The 17,345-nt window shown below is 32.4% G+C and overlaps 1 protein-coding gene across 1 annotated transcript; it reads left to right on the top strand.

The window, feature by feature from the left end:
• The first annotated feature begins 11,530 nt into the window (after positions 1–11,530).
• Positions 11,531–14,351, top strand: LOC105123041 (uncharacterized). Its single transcript, XM_011022498.1, has 5 exons — positions 11,531–11,685; positions 11,772–11,838; positions 12,366–13,165; positions 13,452–13,713; positions 14,131–14,351. The coding sequence occupies exons 1-5, from the start codon at positions 11,680–11,682 to the stop codon at positions 14,148–14,150; spliced, it is 1,155 nt and encodes a 384-aa protein (XP_011020800.1). The 5' UTR covers positions 11,531–11,679; the 3' UTR covers positions 14,151–14,351.
• The last annotated feature ends 2,994 nt before the right edge of the window (positions 14,352–17,345 follow it).

Here is a 17,345-nt window from a genome sequence, read left to right as displayed (position 1 = left end):
TTTTTTTTTTTATTATTATTATTATAATTTCTTTTTGTTTTTCGAGAAATTTGGATTTTTTCTTTTTGTTATTATTATAATTATAAACAAATTATAATTTCTTTTTCTTTTTCGAGAAACCGGTTTTTCGAGAAATTATGGAGTCTTTTGAGTCCGAATGTGTAAGCTAACATTAATTAACTAGTGATATTGCTGCCGGAAAATATATGTACTTACCGGCACCAAGTCATTTTCTCGGTGAGGAAGTTGTTTGGATGTTTTCTCATTTAACGTGCATGAATTAATTTGTTTGCTTAGGAACTAAGCACTGTGATTAGCCAATGAAATGGCGATTATACTATATTGCGTATAAAAATAAACTGGGATACAGGGAATCCACGAGACATGAAGCTTGCTTTATTTTATTCGGTGCTCCTTTTTTGTTTTAATGTGGTTTTATATGCTTTCTTTCGATTCCTTTCGGCTGGGTTAGCTGCTGGTGGTCGGCCAATGAAATGGCGATTAGAGTGTCTAAAAATGTGCTAGCATATCTTCATGGTTCTGCCCTTAGCTCAAAACGCTCTCTTTTTTAGCATTTATGGCTACATCCACCATATTGGAAGCTTGGGACCCAATGAGATAGCATAAGATCTTGTTGTTTGAAATGGCGAAGCCTCTGTTTACCATTGGACGAAGTGTGCGCTTCTAATACAAGTATTCAAGTGTAGTTATAAATGCACGTCTAATCACTCTTTAGGATTAATTAATTATTAATTAAGCAAAATTTAAAGGGTGCGGGGAAACACTGATTTTTTTTATTTTTTCTATCTTTTGCTATTGATTTTTTTCTTTTCAATTTTAGTCATTCCATTACATGTTTGTCGGGGTTTTGAGAGATGATAATTTAGTTTGAATATTTTTTTTTTTATGGTTATGTGATATCGGGAAAAATGTTTTTTGATTAATGGTGTTCAATTTCATATAAAATAATTTCATTTTATTGTTGAGATGAAATTTAAAATCAAAATTTAAAAAACAAATACACAAGTTATCCCTTTTGTTGTTTTTTAAAAAAGTTGCTTTCAAATCGAGTTCTTTTGGTTTTTTTTAATGTTAAAAATAAATTTATTTTAAAAAAATATTATTTTAATATATTTTTGAGTAAAAAATAATTTTTATTATAATTTTTTTATTTCTATCTCATTCTTTTATGTCATGTTGATTAGGATTTTTTATTAATAATTTGTTTTAATATGTTTCTATGTAGTCATTGATGTATTAAATAATTATATTAATATTGATATTGAGTTAATGTATTGAGTGGATGATTAATTTTGCAAGAATAGGAAATCATTGAAGCACCAGGGGGGTTGAAATTTGAGGCAAGGAGTGAGAAATGAAAGATGAACTCGATTTTTTTAAAGTACGTTTATGCCACAAAAACAAACCCTAGAATTTCATCTCGGCTCAATTAGGTGTGTGTTTGTAAGTGTAAATGATTTTTGCTGGGCAGTTCAAAGAAAAAGGCGATCGGAAAAAAATCCGGTGAAATTGTCGACACAGAAAAGTGTTAAGCAATATTATTGTTTTGTTTTTTTACAGCAATTTTATGTTGTTGGGTTTTTTTTTTGTTCCAGTAATAATAAATTCAAAATCAATATATAAATGAGGTAAGCCTATTATAATAGATTAATCTAACTAGTTTAAAGCATGCTAAAAGATAATTGTAAATTTCGGATAACTGGTTTAAGCAATTTGTGAGACTTTTTAATTTGAAAATTGACAATTTATTTAATTCAATTCAAATGTTTTATAACCTTTTGAAATAGGTATCGAAAGTCGGGACTATATAACATCTTGGAATAATTTAATAAAAGATATTATATGCTGATCTTAAAATGCGAAAAAATATATTAAAAATTAATGTACCAATTTAACTATTAAATCAATCCATTCGATTTATAATTTTTCTACAGTTTTTTATTAGTTTAAAAAGAGGGAGGTATTGTACAAGTGACCACTTAAAAATTCATTCAGGCTAATTGAAACGAGCCCATTCCATAAAATAAGATTGGGCCACGTGCAAGCCCTCTTTTGTGGACTCGATTCAAACCCTCCTGATCCTCTAAGAAGTCTAGCAAAGTAAATAACGAGAATTCTATTTCCTGTTTTTAGTAATTGAAAATGCTGTTCTTTTTCGGATATCCTATAGAATTTCGAACTAGCTAATTGAAATGCGCTTTGTCGGGTATACATTTTAATTAAAAAAAATCAGCTGAATACAAAATAAATTGAAAATCAGCAGTGTCAAAAAAGAAAAATTAAAAAATTATTAGATTGTTTTATAATTAAATTTTATGGTTTTATTCAGGTTTTTTTTATGAGGTTATTTTAATATTATGATTAAGTTATGAATTTGATATATTAATATAGATGGATGTGATTATGTTTTTTATAATTTTTTTATTGTTGTTATATTTTTTTATTTTATTTTATTTAAATTAACTTGCTTGTACTGTATTGTCTTTTTTTTTTTGGATGTTAGAAAAAAATTTGAGCTGGGCTAAGCAAAGCAATGGCCCTATATAGTTTCAAATTATAAATCATAACTTATTACTGCTATTTTTTGATGATATAATGACTTCAGTGTTAAACGCATGTATTAGGAACTAAAGATTATGCTAATTGTATATAGAAATCCATGTTTGACGAATTAGATCCTTAATATATCATAAAGTAAAAAATCTGTACGAAAATTGGAGATAAAATACAATCCTGCCTGTTTCTATATGGTCCTTTATTGAAAGACCTAAAGTGTATCTGACAGCTACTTGGTGCCGAAAACGCATTCGATGAATATATGTCGAACCCTGCCTATTTCTCTTAGGCAAAGTTAGCCTAGTTTCCCAGATGTCAAGTCACATTTTTAACAATTCCTCTTGGCTTTCTTGCCTGGGACTCGGAGGCATTCACGTGTTCTGCAGCGACTGATCTTCAATAATTAAGCTAGCTGGAGTTATTGTATTCGGAGCAGTGGTTGCAGGAGACAATAGAGAAGGAAAGTTTTGGTGCATGTATCTAATAATAGATTGCGCTTTTTGACAATTTCCCTCTGATTCTTGAGCTTGTGAAGGGCTTGTCAGACGTTACCTTTCTAAATCCACGAACCTTGAATCAAATGACAAAAGAGCAGGTTAATTCGGATATTGACCAGGATGGGATGGATTGAGACCACCAACCCCTGCATATGTTTAGAAACGATTCGGACAGTAGTCCCGATATCATCTTCATTTGGCCAATCCTGACCTTCACCACTGCTAAGATATAAAAACTAAAGAACATGTTTCAAATGTATGTATCACACAGACACTCCTGCATGCATGATACAAAAACATCAACTGGACAGTGATTTCTATCTCTTAGATCCCATGTTTAACAAGATCCATTCATTTGAAAGGATATCACATGCATGCTCCCACTGAACAAATTAAAATTCGACAAGCCCTATATATATATGTATATATATGTATATGTATATGTATATATATGTATATGTTGATGATGGATACAAGCTGATGTAAAAGTTAGGTTACATATAATGAATTTTTAGTCTAAATACAAACAAAAGTTTAATGAAAAGTCCGTGTATTTTCCATTCACACACAATAACCTAAATGCTTAATATAGACTAGAAAGCACTTTATTTTTTATTTGATAGCGCTAATTTTATAGATAATTATTTCAACATATATATATATATATCACTTTCCATGATTAACATATTAAAATTATCTTACGTGTAAATATCACATAATTTTACGAACAGATACACGTGGATGACTTCTTTTTTACCCCACCATATCCACCCCCTCCTCCACGCTATAAAAAATTCCTACCTTCACCAGTCATTGCAGATAGATGGCATCCACCCTCCTCTCTTAATGAGATTGTGGATTGTTGTATATGCTTGTAAATGTAATCCAAATAGCTGCATAGAGGCAGATTGTTTTTTTTTTAAATGAATTTCTTTTTATTTTCTTTACTTTAAATTAAATATTTTTAGTAATTTTATAATTTTTAATATCAAAAATAAATTTTTAAATGAAAAATATTTTAAAAAACAAAATTAAATAGTTAAAGAACGCGCTTGGGTGGTAGGTACAATGGTTTAATCAATTCAACATAACGTCCCATCAGATGGTGATGGATGCTGCCATAAGGATCATGTTAATAATTAATATTGCTGCCAACTAGACGCAACATCTTTACAAACTATTACGGCGTTTGAGAAAAAAATTGTTTTTGTTTTTAATTTTTTTAATATTAAATTAATATTTTTTAGTTTGTTTTTCAGTAGTATTAAAAAAAAAAATATGATAATGTAAATATATTATTTTAATATATTTTTAAATAAAAATTATATTAAAAAGCAATTTACACTAAAATTTCTTGAAAATAAATTTTAATCGTTAAGTGTATTAGTATATTTTTTAAGATTTTACTAATTAAGTATACTAGAATATTTTTTAACATCCCCTCGTAGTTATCCAATTAATCTAAAAGGATACAGTAATTCTTGATTATTTGAAAGTCATGATAATCAACGCAATGTGCCTTCAGTGATTTACATTGATGTGCATTTTTATTTATACGATGTAGCTAGAATGTTATAATTAAATGAGTATTTAAATTAAATAAATTATTTTGATATTTTTTTAAGTGGTCGAAACAAGATTTTAAAAAATTGATTATATTATATTAAAATAGCGGTTAAAAATAGTAATAATAAAAGATTTGATTGTTATATTAATCTTAAAATTTTTTATGTAATTTTATATATAGTTTTTTTTTCATAAAAGCATTATATTGCTTATTGCGTCATTTGGATATCTCCTCAAGTTAAACATGAAGGTTGTTATTTGAGTTAATTTTTTTATTTTTTCTAGCAATGTTTTTGGATTTTGTTTTAATTTTTATTATATTTTTTGTTCTTATTTATTTTCTAGTAGATATAGAGTTTTTCAGTCTACTTTAAAAGTATTGTAAAACTTGAAGAACAACAGACTTTATCACCTTTATTTTTCAAAGAAATAAATTATGAATGTAGAGTTACCACCCAAATTCTTCCTTTATCTTCTTTATCTTATCAACACTTGCAACATTTGAATTCTGCCGATAAACCATTACTACCGTGTTTGAATGTTTTAGCACTCTATTGTAATGTGCTGTGTAGCAACTGTAAATGCATGCAATGGAGAACAATTATATGGTTTTGGCATTAAGAAAACCAAGATCATTTTATTCCAAACGCATATTTTCTTTCCCAATATTTTCCTTCCAATCCCGCAACAGCCATTTAATTATTGATGCAGTGAGTTTATGGTTCAGAGAACCATTGGATACAAAACAAGAATTTTCCAATTCCAAATTGCAAGCGGCTTTCACAGTATCAAGCTATCGCCAACCAGCTAAGCTTAATAATTCCGAGAGAGTTGCGCATGCATTATTTTCTTCGCCTGACGAAAACTTCAAAGTTTAAGAAATAAATGAGTGCACCATTTTCTCCGGATATCTCTGGTGCAATTACTCCTTGATCAGAGCATAAATCTCTGAACTGTAAATTAAGCTTGAATCAATCAATTAAAATAATGAACATCCTAAACCAAAATAGAAAATAAATAACTATACGAAACCTGCGATTGAATTGAAATCAGGACTCCTTACAGAGAGGTTTTTCAGACAAAATCAGAAATGACAACTCTGGATTGATCATGATCAAAACCAGAATCTGTCACTCTCCTCCTTGCTTTCTTCTGCACAGAAGCATATGAAAGTCGAGGAGCAGTCGGGCAGGTACAGAATGATGATCGATCTCCTTCACCGCAATCCAGGACAAGCTCAAAAGGCCCCAGGTCCTGAAGACCAAAAACAGCATAAAGACCATTGCTGATTTGGGATGATTTGTATCGTAGTTTTTTTGCTAACTGAGGTTGATCAGAGCCTCTCGCTTTCAGCCATGATTGGGCTAATGCCTACACATTTATTTGCGCTATCCATGACCTTACAGTTTTAAGGCTTTAAATGGCTATTCGATACTATCCACAATTGAAGTTGACGAAGATGATCCAGTACTTTACTATGTCCGATTATTCGAGATTCAATCGTCCAGTAGGATCGACACCACCTGCAAGAATTCAAGAATATGAAGTCATCCTCATTCACGACTCCGTTTGTGCATCAGCACCACTTGCTTGACGCTATCCTTGTGCTTTGATAGTCTTTGCTGCTTGGTAGCAAAAACCCTCCTGTTCAACAGAGGGAGAACTGAAGCAGCCCCACCATCTTCAAAATTGATTCGAAAAGGAGAGTTTGCTAGGATAGTGACAAACACCACCGTAATTCGGGATCAGACCTGCATTCGTATCACCGTGGGGATCTGTGTGTCTGGACTTGATGATAGGAAAATGTTAAGCGGGAATGGATGACATTTTCTAGTTTCTCCTGCATAGTCGGTTCCCCTCATGTTTGTGGCAGTCAACTTTCCACGGGTTCGTATTCTAGTTTCATGTTGGTATAAACTTTCCACGGGTTCGTATTCTAGTTTCATGTTGGTATAAACTTTCCACGGGTTCGTATTCTAGTTTCATGTTGGTATAAACTTTCCACGGGTTCGTATTCTAGTTTCATGTTGGTATAAACTTTCCACGGGTTCGTATTCTAGTTTCATGTTGGTAATCACAGGAGGTTGGAACAGAAACTCTCTGACCCATAATTTGGATGCAAACACATGGTTTGCTCCCTATATATGCAAGCTTTCATTCCAGAGCATTTTATTTTTAAAAATATCCATATATCAGGTAATTTTTTTTTCTAAATTAATACCATGTATTATTATATATTTATTTTGTATAAAATTTATAAGTGGTAATTAAAAGTTTAGAATCTATTAAGCTAGCTCTAGTAGGGGACTAGACACGTCTACTATGAATGAAAAAATAAAAAAAATGTTAAAAAATCTTTAGTCTAACTCCATTAGGATAAGTAATGTGTCTTTTATTAACACACAAAAATGCATTAACATTATGTTTAATATAAACTAGAAGACTCTCTTTAACAAAGTAAGTTATTATTTAGCAATTGTCTAAACATTTAATTAATCATGACATAAAATACATATCTTAATAATATAAACTAGAAGACTCTCTTTAACAAAGTAAGTTATTATTAGTTATATTATGTTTAATATAAACTAGAAGACTCTCTTTAACAAAGTAAGTTATTATTAGTTATATTATGTTTAATATAAACTAGAAGACTCTCTTTAACAAAGTAAGTTATTATTAGTTATATTATGTTTAATATAAACTAGAAGACTATCTTTAACAAAGTAAGTTATTACTTAGCAATTGTCTAAACATTTAATTAATCATGACATAAAATACATATCTTAATAATCTTTATTGTGATTATATGCGTTTCCATAATTATTTTATTCTATCATGTGACAGCGGAGCTACTTCTTACTGTGTTGAATAGTATTGATACTAAATTTCATAGCTATGTATAGAGAGACAAATTGACATCCTCATTAGTCTTGCTCGGTTTTAATTTTTATGATGAGAGTGCTCTCTCGGCATAAAATTGCGCGACAAACCCTAAATCTCCCATCTTTGTTTTCATGGCTGCCGAATTCATTAGAATGTGTCTTAGGGGATTGCTCAAATTCCCCTTCCCTGAAATCTGCTTTTATTGCTGCCAGCTTCTTAACTCCGTTTAGTAATTACAAGTCCGACATCATCGCTCCACGGCGGGCTTGAAAAAAAATTTAGCCTTAAAAATAAATGCCAAGAGTGCGGGTGTGATTTTAAAAAAAACAAGAAAAAGTTGTGATTTGGGTTGTAAACTCGCCGGAATTGAATAAGCTTGTCTCATCTCATGACATCATGCGCATCAAACTAAGAAAAAAGTGGAGCGATCATGATACAAAAAATGTTCATTAAAAAAACAACAAATATACTTTTCAATATAATAAAAAGTGTCACAAAGAAAATTAAAAATAAAAGAAAAGGAAATGACCCAAGTAAACATTCGCTTGCAAATACACAACCATTCATAAGATTATAATAATTTTTAAAGAAACTAGAAAAAATAAAGATAAAATGCAAAGCATTGAAGGATAAAAAGGTTCATTTCCACGTAAATCAACTTTTTAAACTCATATCTCGATTATGAAATCGATGTAACCCTATCGGAGAAAATAATGACCTTTAATTTCTAACCAACTTAATGTTAAGAAATTAAATTAAAAATAAAATTCAATTTAATAGAAAAAGTAACATAAAAGAATGATTAAATGTTAAAGAAAAAAAAATGAAAATAACATTGATTGATTCATGAATGAAATTAAAAAAAAAACATCTTATAAAAGACATAAATTAAAAAACTAAATTAAAAAAAAAAGACATCAAATCTTAAACCAACTTCTTATTATTAAAGAGCATAATTGAAAAAAAAATCATTTTGATAAAAGGCCTAAAAAAATTCATTGATTCAAGGGTGTGCAATTAAAAAACAATAATCAAACATTCAAATAAGAAATCAAAACAAAAACCCAAAATTAAAAGAAAAAAGAGCACATCTGGAACAAAAATAAAATAAGAGAAAAATAATATTTCAATGTTAACGAATTAAATTTTAAAAAAATCAATTTAATAAAAGCCCCAAAACAAAAAATAGTAATATAAAAGAATGAGGATCAAATGCTAAACAAAACAATAAAGGAGGGAAATAATATTCATTGATTTAAGGGTGAAATTGAAAAAAAAATCAAATTAAAAACTTGAAATCAAAAGAAAGAATTTGAAACCAAGACAAAATAAAAGGAAAAATAAAATCTCAATCAATGGTGACATCAAAAACAAACTTAAACGTTTACAAAAGAAATCAAGATAAAAATCATACAAATAAAAGTAAGAAGATGGAATCAAATATCTAAACAAAATAAATGGATAGCATGGATTTTTTTTAATTGGGCTACATGTTTTTCAAGGCAAAAGAAAAAAAAAAGAAAGAAAATATCATTGAAGCCAAATCATATAACAAAACACTACAAACACCATCTAGTTTGAAAAAGGATGTTGTGAGAGTTTTAATATCATCAAGGATAGTATTTTTCACCTCCTAACTTTACTACATGTATTACTTAAAGTGTGTAAAGTGGCTTTACATGCTGGTATGTATTGTGCATGCTCTAATAAATTTTATTATTTAAATATTAATCATTCTTTTTAAAATATAAAATTATCCATGTCTTGACTCCATAATTAAAAAAATATACAATAAAAAGATAAATAAATCCTTAAACTATAATTTAAAAGTTTATGATTTCAAGGTATAATTGAGTAAATTCTCAGTACATTTTTTAGGGTTAGTGAAATTGAGTTTTCTATTTATATCTTTTTTAAATGGATTTACAATTTAGATTGGATTTGGTTTAGCAAATACGGTTTTATGTTTTAAAACCAAATCCAAACCAGAATAAATTAGTTTTATAATTTTTAAATTAGTGTGATTGATTTTTTATTTCAGTTTTTTATTATTAATTTCTTCTTGATTTCTACAATTTAAGTGGTTGAATTTATTTATTTTAACACCATCATCAGTGAGTATTTTCTGAAATCTCTATTCCGAAGGAGGTCATGCTTAGATAATCAACATGCTTTCATTCTTTTCCAAATATCAATTTGATCGTACACAAATTAAGAGGGAACAATATCCTGAGATCATGAAATTTACCCTGTATACAATATCAAAGTATGTGGCCCAGTTATCTTTGATTAACTTTAAAAAGTAAAATCAAATCAAATCGATGGTGATAGATTTAAACTAGCATATCAATCAATGAGTAGTACAATTATTTACTAGCTTCCGTCCGTGGCAAAGCTTCTTAAGTATTCAGGATTTATAGAGTACTTTCTGCCAGGATTTTTTTGTTAAAATAAATTATAGAAGCAAATTCAAGGTAATTCTAGATATCCACTCGAAGCCACTGGTATTAACATGGAAGGTGATGGAGACCAAGCACTAGTAGACAGTTATTGGAACTGAAGTTTGCCCAAATACAGGCTTTAGAAAGCCAAAGAACATGTGAGCTGAGGTAATGCAGTTTCAATCAGAAATGGTTTACATGCGCTGTCATCACAGAAATCATTTTGAATTTTTTTTATCATTTATCGAAACTATCTGTTTGTTCCATTGGAGCTTTACACAGCGTGCTCGGTAGCCCTCCAGGGCTACATTTAATCTTATGATGTGTTTTGCGTTTTGTCTCAATTATTAATTTAGAAATATTTGATTAATAGTGTTATATGAATCCATTAAAAAGTAAAAGTCTCTTATTTTAATCCTCCTATCCACTTACTGAAACCACAGTTGCTCGATACTATAATGCTACTTGACTATCGTGCAAAGATTGTTGTTCTTATCAAGGATGTCTCTAGCTATTATCAACTTTTGTCTCTAAACTAAAAACACTTTCCTCATTTTTCAGCTGACTCCAGTTCATAAAGTTGGCTGTGGGGCACGGTCAGTGTTTTATAGCCAACAGGCAACAGACTTTTTCCAAACGAGCTAAGAAAACACATCTAATGATTGTGATATACTATAATTTTTTACGGCTTACTCTGAAAACACACAACTTGATCGGTATTTTTGGCAACTTAATTAGCCATCCACGGCAGAAATTTCCAGGAAGCGGTGTAGATCATACGGCCAGAATGTGATTAATAGTGTTGTTATCTGGCATGAGTAAAACCAGACTCTTAGGAGCTCCATGGCACCAGAACTGTGAAAAGGTTTAGATTTTAGCCATGCCTATGATGTTTACAGCGAAAGCAAAACATGGCAAAGTTTACGATAAAAGAAAATGCAGAATCAGGATACTTATTAAATATAATCACAATTCAGTATTGTTCATCTGAGAAGAGACTTTCAGAAATTAAAATGCCCCACCTTGAGGTCGACCAAGGAAAAGGCAAAAGGATAATTCAGCTTATTGTACCCCGATAAGAAGAGATCTTCTTCTTTGTCACTTTGTCCTTGAACTCATTAAACTCCGACATGATGTTCTTCTCAGTGCCCACTTTTGCATTTGAAGTCTTTCCACGAAGTAACTAGTAGAGTACCATACGAGTAACAGTTAGTAATATTAAAACAATATGGAAATTGCATGCGTGTAAAAATGTCAAATTCGAAAGGCACATATATGGGCCATCTATTACAGCTAATGTCTTTAAAATGCACCTGCAAATACAGATCTATCAGATTTGTGACAAATAAGATGTTGCAACGCTGCTAAAGATATAATGATCAATGTGAAATCATGTAAAAATAAATAAATTATCAACCTCATACCCAAACGAGTACATGGCTTATACAGAAACGTATGCTCATAAGGTCCAGGACCCAGTGTCATTTGGCCACATTATTTGATCAATGACAAGGAATGGCCAACCCGAATCTTGGAACTATCTCTGTGGTTCTCTCAAGCCACCTTCATCTGAGATCATTGGAGCTTCCAGGTTGGATTTGACATCTTATTCATAAACAGTTCGACTTGTAATTATGAAATGCAACTCCTATCCTAGCCCCTCATAACAAGCAAAGTGATTGAAACTGAGGTTTTCTCAAGAGAGAAGAAAGATGAAGGTAAACTCTAATATACTCGTGAAAATGAAAGTATTAATCTTTCTCAATGCTTCTTGATCTAAATGCTGAATCCCACTTTATTGCAGTTACTAGGTTGGATGCACCGTAAGCTTCGTCAAAATGGCAGTGAACCACTGAAGGATTTTGCTATTGGTAGGTATCTTCCATTTTTGTTTTCCCGCAAAACATTTCCTATTTCCAATAGGCATGAACATAGAAATGATGACCATTAGATTTTTGAGAGGGTAGAAGATTATCCATGTAGAGGAAGAGGCCAAATGTGGGTGCAAAATTAATAGGTTGCCATGCATGACTCAGATCATACACTTGCACAGAAGACAGATTCTTGGCTTTCAGGATCTTATTAATCTCCTAGCAAAGGTAATTAACCATCATGAGAGACCTGATGTGCCCACTTCCAAAGGAAAACAAAAATCATGAGCATATTATAAATAGAATTATTTTCAGACTTTCGGAAAAAGGCGATAGTTTTCCATGCTGCGTGCTATTATGACTGGAATACCATCCATAAGACCCCGAACGCAGAAAAAATGATAAATCTTGTACCTTAGTTTAGCAAAATACGGTTAAGAACCAAGGCATGGCATTCCTGCCAAAATGCACTACTAGAATCAAGTTCATTTAACGTTTTCCTTCTTTTGTGTGTATGTGTGTGGCAGGCAATGCTTGCAATTGCCTTACAGGACAGCCATCACTTGATGACCACCAACACTACAGAAAACCGAACTATGGGACCAGAACATATAGGCAAGCACAGAAAGAGCAGCTTCGAAATTCTTTTTCTGGCTTAGAAACAGCTCGAGTAGAAGAAGAAGAAAAGGAAGAAGAAGGAGACTACGAAGAAGAATCATCAGCTGAAATATCCGAGCTATTCCATGGTTTCCTGGCAATCGGTACCTTTGGTTCAGAGCCAATCAACACTGACCCATCAACACCAACATTTCCCATCTCTGTCGAGAATATAACTGAGAAAGAGACTGAGGTGACAGAGAATGAACTAAAGCTCATTAATGATGAGTTGGAAAAGGTTCTGGCAGAAGATTGCTGCAATGACTCATCAGGAAGGAACAGTTATGTTAGTGCTGGAAGAAGCAGTCATGGCAGCACTATTACACTCAGTGGCAAGCCAGTGGAAGGGCGAGATTCCAATGCAGTCTGTCCCCTGCAGGGATATCTCTTTGGATCATCAATTGAACTTTCAGAGACAACACCTGTGGCAAAGAAGGAACACAGGACATCACTTGGCGAGCTATTTCAGAAAACAAAAATAGCAGAGGAAAATTCTGGGATTAAATTTGAGAGAGAGGAGAAGCGCATGGAGAAGGAAGCTGACAAATCTGCCGTGAATCTCATGAAAAAGACTCTGAAGAAGAAAATGCTCCATGCTTCTTCTAGGAGCTCTACTGCCACTGGAGGAGGAACTCTTGATTCTGCTTCAGCAGAAACAAAACTGCGCAAGGTATGTCTACAGGTATCATAACTTCTAAACTAAAATCATTATTGGAAGTATATATAATTAGTAGGCCACTTCGAGAATCCCAATTTCAAATCCCAATGGATTGCGATGGGAGGTTTGTGAGATGAGGGAATACAGATACTGTCCCTGTCGCTTTACTCGAGACCTGCTGACGACTAATGAACTTGAAAAGAAGAATTAGGCAAAAGTTACGCAATTCACCAACTCTAACAGTTTTTATCTCCCAGCAATTCACCATATTTTCTTCTGCTTGATGTGTGGTATGCAGATCCTACACATGTTCCACAGGAAAGTTCATCCTGAAAGCTCAACATCCACGAGGAAGGCCGGCAAGCCCCAAAAAAATGAGAATAAGAAGAGCAACAAGGGGGGTCAGGTACTCCCGAATGAGGACATCACCATAGTTCCTCGAACCCTTTCAAGGAGGAGCACAAGACGCTTCAAGAGTCAATCTAACCCACCCCACTTCACGTTTACGGGCTGTGAATCTAACGAAAGCAGGGAATGCTGGATTAAAACAGATGCAGACTGTAAGTATCCCTGACAGAACTGCTCTTTTACAGGACCGTAATTGGGTAATCAACCTTCAAGTTACATGTTCACTAAATTTATGGTCATCACAACTTGACTGTTGAGAACTCGAGTTCTGGAAAATATGGCTGGGATCAGTTTCTGCCTCTTTATGATCAATGAAAACACAAACACATCTGTTCTTTGGCATTACATGGGATATTCTTCTGTTTGAGATTCTACTCTAGATTCTTTTGAGTGTGACTTCTTCTATAGTCTCCATGTTATTTTCAAGCATTGTGAAGATTGATTGTTCGGGGACATGGTGTGGATCAGCTAATTTTAGCATCAGAACCTGGCATCATATGTCTAATTTTGTGCTTGTTTTGGTGGAAACTGTCACTGTCCTAATTCACTTTGTGTGTTTTGCTTTGCAGATCTGGTTTTGGAGCTGTGAAAGGCAAATGCAGCTGTCAAGTATGGTTTTAAAGTATCTCCTTCAATTGGAAAGAAGTAACGTTGGGTTTGAGAACATTTCCGTATAGATGATTGTTGCTTGTAATATGTGAGTGAGATTATTATATCATGAAGAACTCGTGTGGGAAAAATAAATAAAAAGGGCAGTTCTCACAGTAACCTGCCTTTTGAGTGATTGTCATGTAATGTAAGGTATATCTCTTGTAAGCATATGGCAGTTATAATCCAAATGAATTTCGAATGTCAACCGTCATTTCCTGGGGTAAATGAGCTGCAAACGACAGATTGGCCCCAGACAAAGAGGTCACACACCAAACCGAGCCAGAAGGGTACAAGCAAGTTACACGGGAAAAGGTAGCTTAAGCTGCCAAAGCTTTTTTACACAGGAGTGGTTAACAGTAACACTAAGGCTTCGTTTGGAAATGCAGTAAGTTATTCTAAGTGTGCAACAAATTAACCACTCATGTATGGTGAGATAGTGAAAGAAAACATAACAATATAACTGGAATTAAGCGCAGAATATATTAAACAGCACTAAATGACACGTTAAATTAATGATTGTTATTAAAAATGGCTCCATACGAAGCTAGCTTGTAAAAAAAGGCAGAAGAAGAAGAAGAAAGTCTTGCTATTGCGGGTCGAGGAGATGGTCACGCAGCAGAAGAATTGAATCCACGCCAAGCTTAATCATTATTAAGAATATTCAAGGACTATATTGCAGATGTGTCGCTTTTGGTACTGATACCAGCTATCATGTGTCTACTATTCTTTTCTGCTGTTGATAGCCTCCTGATTCGTGCAAATGTTTTGATTATAGATTTTTGTCTTGGAGATCTAAGAGGCAGATGCAGCAGTCAAGCTGCTACATTTTGTCAAATCTTATCCATTTACGAGTAGTTCTACCTTTTCCAGTCTTTATTATGGGTAGTCTTCTGGGTCATTGTTGGCCGTATCCCTATAAACCAGATTGATACATAATTTAATGTGCTAAATCTGTTTCAAGGGGAGCATATTCATGGAGGTGTCTCTACCATCTAATTGTTAAAACCATCCTTGACTATGACTACACATGAGCTGGGAATCATACAGGATGAAAAAGGGTAGCAGGCGAGCCTCATCCTCAACCTTGCAGACCCTTTTTACACATGGATGACGACTAGACAGGTGACCTATCCAAAACACCGGAGCGAATCACTCACCAGAGTGACCAAGACAGGCGACGATATTTGTTCTCTTTTAAGTAAAATACAGAAAGAATAGTTGATGACCAGGATACCGAAAGGCAAAGTATGGAGATCAGAGAAAGTTTCACAATGAGTAGAAAACATTATGCGGTGAAATTGCTTACATGTAAAACTTCGACAGAGACACCTTCATGCCCCCAGATTCATCAGAGTACCGTAATTTTGTGAAAAACATTACCCCATGCATCATCCCAAAACGCACCCACGTAATAACCTTGTTATATAACAGAATACGGAGCACTACGTTGCTACTTTTCGGTGTTTTAATAATGTTATTGGCAATTCATAAAAATAAAAAGTTAAAGTACCATTATTAGCTGTTATATTGATAAGGTCTAATTACAGACTTTATTTTTTCTTATATTTCAAGTTCATTTTTTCCCCTTCTTCATTATAGTTATAATATGTTGTTTATATAATCTTTATCTGCTACAAATGCTATTATTATGTATATTTAGAAAATCTATTAGCAAATCATGTGTTCTTAAAGTTCATTACGACTTAAATATAAATTCACAGCAACAATGCTTACAACCCATTATTCAACATCCATGAAGTCCGCAATCGCGACCACAACAATAGTAAGCTGAAACCGCAATTTAACATTATGGTGTGATGTGATACAGTTTGTATTTAATAATACGGTGTAGAGATAACAATATTTTTTTAATTAAAAGTATGCTAAAATAATATTTTTTATATTTTTTTATTAGTATATCAAAACCATAAAAAAAAAATCTAATATGTATTAATTTGATTTTTTCAAATAAAAAATAATTTATATATCACTTTACAAGTATATAGAAAGAGAGAGATACTGTACATAGAGATATAATTGATAGGCTTTGCTCTTACCTCCTACAATACTATTAATGACTGATTTTAACCTTGTAAAGAGCTACAACTTCAATATATAAAGAATGCAACTCTCACAATGAGAGGTGTTCAAACCAAAACCTCAGATTCTCTTACATGGTATTTTCTTAGCTTAGCTGAATCTTTCTGATTTCTTCTTTTTTTTTTGTACTTTGTTATGGGTAGTTTCAGAGTGCAAGTCTTCCATATTCTTTTGGGTATTGGCGGAAGTGGTTCTCTAGTCTGGAGTTCGGGTTTCTAGTTGTAGAGTTCTCAGCCTAGTTCTCAAGAATTATATCTGGGTGGAAAATCTGTATAATAGATGTTGAGTTCGAGTCAAGACATATATTTTTTATAAAAGTTTAGAATAACTAGAGTTTTATTTATTTATCAATACCCATAAAAAATGCTTTCCTAAGAAATAGATTTTCTCGAATCCAAAATAAAAAATTCTCAGCCTAGATATTGTTAGTTTTTTTATGGTGTGATGGTTTTCTTTATTCTATCAATTGTTTTTTTTTTTTTGTAATTATTATGCTAGGAGAAAATTATATTCTAAGCCTTACTAGAATTCTAGTTCTATGTTTCTGAAAAGGAAGGAGCCATGGATCATTTGGATGGATCTACTATCAAAATGCCATGATCTTTAAAAAAAAAATCATATGTAAAAATTTAACAATAATCCGATAATCGGATATCCCATTATCATTGTTTAGAATGCTAATCTAGTCATTTACATAATCTATCTGGATCAATTCCCATCTAGTATCACATCCTCATTCACATAATCTTTCTAGGTCAATTCCCATCTCGTATCAGATCCTCAATGAGACTTTAGTTTCTACATCAGCATGAAAATGGAATTTCACCATTTCAATTACTCCCTAGTTAAGTTGGCAGTTGGCCCAAGCATCTTAGGACTGACAGGGGTTTAGGACAACAGGTAACGAGCAATTTCTTCCGCTATAAATTTCATAATTCAGAAAACACACAGAATGGCATAATTTTCTTTTATCCAACCATAAGCTGGGAAGGCTTTCAAGTAAAACCTGGATGAATTTGCCATATTTTTTCTA

This window comes from Populus euphratica, unplaced genomic scaffold (assembly GCF_000495115.2).
Source record: "Populus euphratica unplaced genomic scaffold, PopEup_1.0 scaffold8.1, whole genome shotgun sequence".
NCBI classification, from domain to species: domain Eukaryota; kingdom Viridiplantae; phylum Streptophyta; class Magnoliopsida; order Malpighiales; family Salicaceae; genus Populus; species Populus euphratica.
This window is presented reverse-complemented; position numbering and strand designations above follow the sequence as displayed.